General features: G+C 40.9%; 1 protein-coding gene across 1 annotated transcript; it reads right to left on the minus strand.

Annotated features, from left to right (window-relative positions):
• Positions 1-567: 567 nt before the first annotated feature.
• Positions 568-7211, minus strand: LOC128254975 (homeobox protein orthopedia-like). Its single transcript, XM_052984370.1, has 4 exons — positions 7100-7211; positions 6801-6918; positions 6612-6756; positions 568-654 (listed from the first exon to the last, which is right to left on the minus strand). Exons 1-4 carry the CDS (start codon positions 7209-7211, stop codon positions 568-570), a joined length of 462 nt encoding a protein of 153 aa, XP_052840330.1.
• Between the last annotated feature and the right edge of the window lie 2615 nt (positions 7212-9826).

Below are 9826 nucleotides of genomic sequence, written 5' to 3' on the forward strand. Positions count from 1 at the left end.
AAAGTAAACACTTGCCAAATGACCATAATTACGAGTTGAACTTAATTTATAACGAATGCATAACTTCGCTGGCGAAATCTGCACTGCAAGTCCGAGCTTAGAATAAATTATGAATAATCCACGATAATAACCGACAATTAATTTTTAACGCTGATTTGTGCGAGTTTTATGCTCCGGCAATGAAAAGAGCGGAAAAGCAGAAAGGTAAAGACAAGCCCAAAACCAGAATATCAATTTAGCGGAGCGATGGGACCAGTCGCATTCTCAGTCCGACTTCTTAATGTATTCCCCATCTGGGGGAATTGCAGCGCCAACACATCGTATGTCATGGCAGGAGGAGACGGGATGGGAATGAGGATGAGGATGGCGATGGAGATGAGGATGAGGATGAGGAGGTGGCCGCCAGGAGGCGAAGCGACGAAATGAGGGACAATCGACAAATCGACAAATATGCAAAAGAGGGGCGGGCCAAACGGTGGGGCCTTATCGCATTTATTTATGCATATGCAGTGATTTGGCCCCAAAATCACAGTCCGAAAAAAAAGATCAGCGCATAAAACAAAAGACTCAGAGCACAAACTCGTTTCGCAGGCCATCGCAGAGTGCAGGATGTAGGGCCACGAAATGTGGCACAAAACAGGAGGGATCGGGGATCTGGAATCGGGAATCGGGCAGACGATGACCATGGCGATGCATCACCAATGCCGAGGCACGCTTATCAGTAACCTACACTTAAAGTTAATGCATGCCCGCCAGGACCAACCAGCGGAGATGCCGATGCAGTGGTTGCCGCCACTGCACTTAAACAAATCCATAAACAAGTAAATAAAAGAAATAAATGCTTAAGATATAGAAAAGATTCTATTTAATTTTATTTTAACAATTTTCTGTAAGTGTAATTTGAACGGAACTCTAAGCTAAGCAAAACAATATTTCATTTTGCAAACTTTTAGAAGCAGATTTTAAATTTTCTATATTTACATTTCGAACTAAAAGGACTTTAAATAAAACAATCTAACTAATAATAATATTTAGATATGAGTATTTAATAAACAAATATTTGCCAAAATTAATTTTCCACCATAGTTTCAGAATAAGTTCATTAAAATATTTGCTCTTGATTTGGAATACGTTAATAGCCTAGAATATTATTGAGTTAAGGCGTGCATTAAAAGTAAATTTATGAAAAAAATAAAAACTTAAAACAATTTACTAAAAAGAATTTAGAATTGTTTGTTAAGCTTTTTGAATTTAAAATTATCATCTAATAATCAAAATGCAAATAAAAATGAACAACTTATAAGTTAGACCTTTTTGTTGATTTCAGAGATAGTAAACCCATTTTTCGCAGTGTACTGCTTGTTGTTATCAGCGCTGGGCCGGGGCTTTTAGCAAACGCCGACGCAGGGCCAGATCAGGCAGCCGATGTCAAAAGGCAGGCAGAAATAAAATCGAAAATGAATGCGACTGCGCAGATAAGCCGGCGAATGACACAGAGCGACAAGTTGACAATCGGGGGGGGCGGGGATGGTGGGGGTGGGTGGGGGTCGGGTGCGAAAAGGTGCCCTCATTCGGGTCAACAGAAACGAAAGCGAAGGACCAAGTACAGAGGGGTCGGAGGGAATTCCCAAAGCCAACAGGCATTCGACTTCTGACCAAACTCGAATGCAAATCGATGCGGCAATAAAACTATTAAGCCATTAGTAAGCCAAACACGAGTACAATGCCAGAAAACAAACACGTGCAACAGCAACAGTCACCGCAGCAGCAACAGCAACTGCAACAGCAACAGCAAGAGCAACAGCAAGAGCAACAGCAGCAGCAACAGCAAGCGCAGGAGTTGCAACAGCAACAAGCAATTAATGCAAATGCGGAGAGCAGCCGGCAGCCAAATCGAGAAGGAGGCAGGCCGGTCACATCGAGATCAAGACGGCAGACATATACGAATGCCGGGAGAATGTCGGGCCTCCTGCAACAGCAACAGCAACTGCATCAGGCACTGCAACATTGTAAAAGCAACAGCAGCCACAGCAGCAACATTGTCTGCATCCAAGCAGCCTGACAATACATGGCGAGGTGCAAACTAATTGAAATCATTACACTAGTAAAAATGTTAATTCAATTAAAATGCGCGCAACAGGAACGGCAACGGCAACGGCAACAGCTGCAGCAGCAACATTTTGCGCTCATAGTGACCCTCAAGCTGCTGCAGCATCTCCCCACTGAAAGAGATATCATCGCAACATACTGCCTGGCCAGAGCAGCTCCTCCCACTCTTCATCCCCCCCCTTCCCCCTTCGGGAACATCAGCAACATGTTGTTAGGTCAGCAACGGCAGCAACAGCAGCAGCAACAGCAACACGAACAACTCTAGGCCATCGGCAGTGCAGCATGCAAATGGGACTTGAGAAGCGTGGTTCAATTGCTTTGCAGCAGAAGCCGGAACCAGTCTATCCCTGAATTCTTCTATTTTTTTAGGAAACTTTAGTTTTGCATATACCGATAAAAATAGATTATAATATTTTATTTGATTTAAAATAAAAAATTATAGTAAAAGCATTAGAAAAGTAAGTTAATGTTATCTAATATCTAAAATATATTATATATCTATATAAATATTTATATATAAATATAATATAATTTATTTGGAGAATTTATTGTTATTTGTATCCCAACGATCGCACTTAAAGCATACAAAATTTCTGATAACAAATTTTGCGATAAAAAATGATTAGGCATTCGACTAAATAAATACAAGTTTTAAAATATTCCCTTTGACCCGCTTCAAGAAAGATCCTAAGCTTTTTGTTTTAGCCAGCTTGCGAAAACAAACATTTTTTAAAGGGCATTTATTTAGGCAAATGCTTAATCAATATCGTCACAAAATTTGGTATCAGAAATTTTGTATGCTGTAAGTCCGATCGTCACGACTTTTTTACCTCGTTAAGAAATGTTTTTGTTTGATATCAGCAGAATTTTTTTTAACTACTGTAAAAGTACACAAAAAAAAAAGACGAAGATCATAATTATGACCTGTTTTCACAAAATAATTTTTGTTTTAAACAATTGCGTTTACTTAAAATAGCTCTAAATATTTTTTTCAATCAGCCCAAAAAACGTATAAAACTGCTAAAATTTTCTAAGTTTATATTTTTACACTTTCAGCGTCATTTCTCCATAGTATTTACACATTCTATAAGTGCGAGTCTTCACTACAACTTCTATTCGAATAAATATATTATTTTCCAAAACACCCGGTTAATAAAATATTTTATTATTTTGGGCTGCACTCTGCAAAAAAAAAACTCGAATGCGATTTAATTGCCAAGTTTTTATTGACTTGTTTTGTTTGTTTTTGTGTGTGATTATTATTTTTTATTATGACAGATTGTTATTTAAGTCAAATGTTTTCAGCAAAATTCATTCTATGGTCGGACCTTTTTTGGACCACATTCACTCCTTGGAACCACCGCAATATTGAGGCAAGAAGAAAAAACTGTTCCCAAGACGCTCGCCTTTAAGATGGCGACTTTTCCCGCCGACCGCTTAGATTCCCATTACATATGCAAATTTTTTGGCCTGGAGTTGTGTGGCGCTTCCAGCTTGGAGCTGCCACTCGTCGTGTGCCTTCTCGATTCGGTCCACTGCCGCCAAATGGCAGGAAGGGCGAGGGCTCCGCGGAGATGTGCCGAGTTGCAGCGAGTCGCATTTCCGGTTGGACAAGTAGCTCCATAACAAATGGCCCGGCTGAGAAATGTTTGCCAAGTTGTTTATACTGCCAATAAAAGGCAATAAGTTAATTTCACACACACACACACACACACACAACACTGTGGGCTACAAAGTGGAGTGGAGTGGAGTGGAGCTTTCTAACCGTTTTATGGTGGAAGTTTGTTGTATTGGCCATAAATGAAATCGAGTCCATAAGCAGTCCATAGTGGATGCACGAGGCAGCAACTGCCTCTTTCTCTGAGGTGTGAAAATGCTAGCCCCTATTTGGAGCAGCTTAACACATTCGATATTATAACTATTATTAATGCATTTGCATTTTTATAGTTCGATCGATGCAAAGCGATGCGATGCGATGTGCGGTGCTCAAACGGAAGCCACACCAGATAAGGCAGGAAACCGAGCTGAGTGAATGCTCAGGCATATTCATCACAGAATCACGTCGTAAATGGGGCCCCATTAACGATAAACAAATTCTGGCCATTCGTCGTGTGTAACTGAGGCATCCTCAACCATTCCCCTTTTCGTATAATAAACCGAACAACAACCATTCTCAGTCCCAGTCCCAGTCCCATATCCAGCCATAAATGACATATAAAAAAACACTTAAAATATTTTCAATGAGCGATTTTAATGGCCCTTATTTTGGTGGTGGTCCCCTGAAGATGAGCAGATGAGCAGATCACCCAATCACCTGGTCGGGAAACGGCGGTTGGCTTAATGCAAATGACGGCGGGAACTGGGCAACCAAACTACTGGTGTCGATATAACAATAAAACGCCCCATGGCACGCCCTCCAAGTGTCCAAGTGTCTGAGTGAGTGTTTCATGCCCCCGATCTTCCAGATCTCCCAGTTGTTCGGATGGGATGGGATGGGAATGGGATGGGATGGGTTTGGATTAAATAAATGCCAGGAGGTAGAGGTAGGAGCCGCCGAATCGGCGAAACAAAACAAAACGGCCAAAAAGGCAACCGAAACAACAACAACAAGAGGCGGCAATCCTGCGCCGCGAGAAGAGGAAACTGATCTGACAGATCTGATTGTAAGCATGCAACAAAAATGCGAGACGCCCCTCCGAATGCCCGAATGCCGAAACACTGAATCCCGAATACTGCTGAATGCTCCCAGTACCCAGTTCTCAGTTCTCAGTTCCCAGTTCCCAAATCCCAACTCCTTTCTGCCGGCACCATCTCCATCTCCAACTCCATCTCCAACTCCATCATGTTTTGTGGGCTCGCGTCGGGCTTAAGCTTGTGCAATTTAGTGATCAATCATAGCGGGATGCGAGCAACGGAGCAGAATTCAATTTTAGTGCGAATGGCAGTTTGTTCTTGAGCGTCTTCTTCTTGTGTTGTTGTTGTTGCTGCTGCTGATGCTGCTGATGTTGCTGTTGTTGCTGCTGATGCTGCCGATGTTGCTGCTCCTTTTGCTCCATACAGCAGCAACATTCTGAGGCGTTTGTGAGGCGGCGGCGGCTTCCACATGCGACTCCAGAAGGTGGAAGCCATAAATCTTGGCAACATGAGAAATGACTTTACCATTTGCCATGATGAGCAGCCAGCAGCAAGCAGCCAGCAGCAAGCAGCAAGCAGCAGCAGTTGGAGTCAGTTGAGGCCATCGCAGGAAGAAATGTAGGAAATGTAGGCTTAACCCATACACTCGCTGTATCGCATCGCAAATGTTTGCATACGGCAACTCTAATTTTGAGGGATTTGCGTAAATTGTGAAAACGTCCGCAGGGATTTGAGTCAATCAGCATTTTCGATGGCAATTAGTTGGGCGAAGAATTCAATTCTCGAGGCGGACAATCGCAACAGATGTAACACAAAGTGAGCGAAAATACCAGCGTATAATCAAGCGATAGTGATGGTCAAGAAACCGACTTGGAGTTTTCTTTAAATTCTTATAGTTTTGGATTTCTTCAAAAAACTTTTTAAAAAAGTGTTTAGGGAGAGGTTTTTCATTTTGAACAAGACTTACATGTAGTTAAAAATATTTATGCTATTTAAGCAATTTATTTGTAAAGATTACACTTATAAAAAAATATCTACAAATCACGTTTTCATTAGAAGCATTTATAAGATTTATGAATGTGACTAAAGGTCAAAATCTGATACGATATAATTTGCTTTTAAGTTATTATGCAAATAAAAATAAAATAATACATATATTAACCTTAAAAAGTTTATTACATATTGATTAAATTTCAAAAACGTTGACAACAAGAATTTTAATGCTTTTAACCTATTTTAAAAACATCGATTTATTAATGAAGATCTTTCAAAATTGCATTGCATTTTCAAATTTCATTAAAATCATGCAATTTGTTAAAATAAAGAAATTTGTAAAGTATTATAATTTACTGAAAACAAAAACAGCAAAAATAAATATATATCATTGAACTTACCAAAGTATATTTTATATATAAATAAAATATTAAATCATAATGTTAAACACAATGCTTATTAAATACTGCATATTTTAAATTTTAAATATTTAAATAAATGTGCAAAATATTAGATATAAAATTTTCGATTAAAATTCATTTTATTTAATAAAACACGGTTTAAATTTAATTTACATTTTTAGATATTAAAATCAATTACGAAAATGGTCAAATGAAAAATTTTAAAAGATTGTAATGTTCTTATATTTGAAGTAGCTAAAAACCGCAAGAGATGAAAATTAAAGAAACAATTAACGATTTATACTCTTTGGAATGAATAATTTAAAATCATTAAAGCTTATATTATATATTAATGCTTAATGGGCTTTTATGATAACGAATGGGAAGGGAAATGTATTTCAAAGTACTTTGCCTAATTATATTTTTATTATGCTTGATCGCCGGATCGGTCATCACTGATCTGGCAGCAGCTACAGCCCATCTCGATCGCCGCTCCTCCTCCTCCACCTCCAGCGCCATCACCATCTTCTCCTCCATCTCCACCTCCATCTCCATCTCCACCTCCATCTCGATTCCCATCTCCATCTGGTCCGTGCGCAGGTCATTGGCGAGGTGTCTCCTGCTGCGAATTAATCGTTTTCGATGCTGACTGCGGCCACTCACTTGCTGTCCGGCTCTCCAGTTATCCAGTTCTCCAGTTCTCCGATTCTCCAGTTCGAAGCTCCCGATCTCGGAGCTTGGAGCTGGGAGCTGGGATCTCGGATACCACGAGCTCCCATGGCTGATTAATATTTTGCCAGTTCATGAGTTGGAGCCACGTCGAATGCGAATCCGTTGGCCGTTTGGCATCTTGTTAGCAAGCACACCCGTTCCCCTTTTTTCCCCTCTCTAACTTTCCTTGGCTGCAGTTTTTGCATATTTGCGTTTGTTTGTTATCCGAGTGCCTCCGTCGTGTGACCGACCTCCAGCTCCCCTGCCCACCACTGCCATCCACTGTCCGCCACCACCACCACCACCACCACCACCACCAGCACCGGAATCCTGGCCCCCCTGCGTGGAGGGTATTACGAGCATTGGCGCAAAAGTCCAAGTTCAAAGCCATATTTGAGTTGGGCAAAAATCAATAAAAAGATCGCAAGCTGCGATGGCACATGCGTGTTATTGCCGTCCATACGATCCGGCCATTCTCATAATGAAATTATTGCCAGGTGATTGAAATCTATTTATGCTAATTTACGTGTGCACAGAAAAGGAGGCGGAGGCACCAGAATGTTTCCAAGGTTGCCCTGGTGCCGCTTGCAACACACACATTTCCGCATTTCTGCAGCTGCAACGTTGGTTTTCTTTCCTACTTCTATTTGTTTTTTTTTTTTTGGGTTTTTTTTTTTTTTATTTCGGCGTTCCGCCCACCAAAAGTGCAGATATAGTACAACAACAACAACAACAGCTCGACTGGGACCCGATCTTGATTAGAAGTGTTTGTGGCTTGTTTGCTGCGGCTTTGGAGTTGCGAGAACTCGCAGTTCGAAGTCGAAGCCGAAGCCGTTGACAATTTTCAATTAAAATGAGTTGGGGTTATGTCCGACTGGCCGACTGTGTGGGCGGATTAACACACACTCGAGCACACACGGCAACGCCTAAGCTCATGACTGACACTGTCCGATCTCTCCCTCTCTCCCCCTCCCCTCCCCTTGCCCAACACTTCGATGTGAATAGTTATTTAAGCCCCAAATTGTCATGCGGCTTATGTGTAAAGTTTGTTTCGCTCTTGACATTTATTTGGTTGGGTCCGGAAAGAGCCATTGATGTAGATCAGAGCCAACGAGGGCGGGTCTATGGATTCCAAATCGGCTGATATATGCATGTGATTCTTTCTAACTAATGTACTTTGCCAAAATCTGAGGGTATATTGATTGACACAGGTTGCTAAATTTAAGGAATGTCATGCAGCGAAAATTATCTGTCAGCAAAAAAGGAATTTAAAATTTGCACGATGAATTTTTTAAAAGTTTTAAATATGTTATTATTACAGAATTAAGCAGATAAAATTGATTTAATGTAAAAAAATATCTACCACAAATATATATACAATGTGGCATCAAATAATAAAGCTGTGATGCGATCAGAAGAACAGTTTCTAATTACTTTTCTGTCTGGAAATTTTAAAAATAAATAAATTCTTAATTTACAAAATTCAATATGCTACCAATATTAAGATACATATACTCTTACTCAGAACCTTAAATTATAAAAACTACAGAAAAACTCCTGAAAAGTTTTCTTAATTTGTTTTATTTTTTTTACCTTTATAACAACAGTGTTATATATTATAATAGCACGAGCATTAACATACATGGTAATAAAAATATAATTTTTCAACTCGGCCCGACAAAATTCGAAGTATACTATTTTACAAGCTATTTGATACAAAATATTTGTGACAGAGCTGCCCTCGCTGGTGTCGAATACTCTCAATTGTGTTTTAATTTTTGAGGGCTTGGTCGTTAAAGTCTGCATCCCCAAGGCAGGGAGCACTGGATTATGGGAGGGGGGGCGGTGGGATTAGAGCGGCAGGGAGGCGATAGGTGCGAGTAGGGGATTACCTTATCCAATTAGCCGAAACATTTCAAATCGCCGCAGTACAACAAGCGTTGCCACATAAAATGCTGAAATTACAACAAGCGACTGCAACGGTAATGCTAATACAAGCGACAAAGAAATCCGAGTCCCGATTTCAGTCCGCCGCGAAGTGGTAGTGCAGTTAAGTTCTCCGGGGAGGAGGATTCCAGATCGAAGAGCTGTAGAGCTGAAGAGCTGCGGAGCCGAAGGCGGAACAGGTTCCCCCCAGCCGCTCTAAACAATCTTTCTGCGCCTTGTACTCTGCGTATTTCGTGGATATATTTTATTGTCTTTTGATGTGCCTTAAAATCGCAGAGCCAGCGCGGCGGAGGATCGATAAAATTTATCGATGCTGGTCAAAGTTGCCGCTTGCCTAGGAAGGCGCGACTGGGAACTACACAAGGGAACAGGTTCCCAGATACCCATATCCCCAGATCACCAGATCCAAAGTTGGAGAGGACCCGGCATGGCGACAATTTTAAGTGCGAAATTAAAAGTAAAACAAGCGATTAACATAAATTTTCAGCAAAGCGCTTTAAATGTTTCTCTGCTGGCAAAAAAAAAAAAAAAAAAGGGTGGAGAGATACAGATGCAGATGCAGATGCTGATGAAGACATTGTCGGTTGTCGTCTGGCGACTGTTAATGAAAACTAATGCAATTTATTGATTATTATTATTTAATATTGTCACAATCTTATCGTGGCCATAAGATGAGCCAAAACTGGCAACGCGGTGAATGGAAAGGGGGGCGATTGTGGCACATTGGACAAGCTCTTTAATGAACTGCCCCCTCCGGGCCACAAAGGCAATTAAAGATGCAGAACGGGAATGGTAACTGGCCAAGAGAAAACATATATATATATAAATGTCGGAACAGACAGGAACAGTACAGTACAGTACAGAACGGAACGGAACGGAAAGAAGAGTGGCAGTTCATCCACTTGTTAGTCGGAACCAGACGGGCCACACCACTGACCCAAATCCAAGCGGACTCCCCACGTCCAGCTCAACCCAACCAACCAACCAACCAACTAACCATCCATCCATCCATCCATATCCACTCCCTATGT

This window comes from Drosophila gunungcola (assembly GCF_025200985.1).
Source record: "Drosophila gunungcola strain Sukarami chromosome 2R unlocalized genomic scaffold, Dgunungcola_SK_2 000006F, whole genome shotgun sequence".
In the NCBI taxonomy this organism is placed as follows: domain Eukaryota; kingdom Metazoa; phylum Arthropoda; class Insecta; order Diptera; family Drosophilidae; genus Drosophila; species Drosophila gunungcola.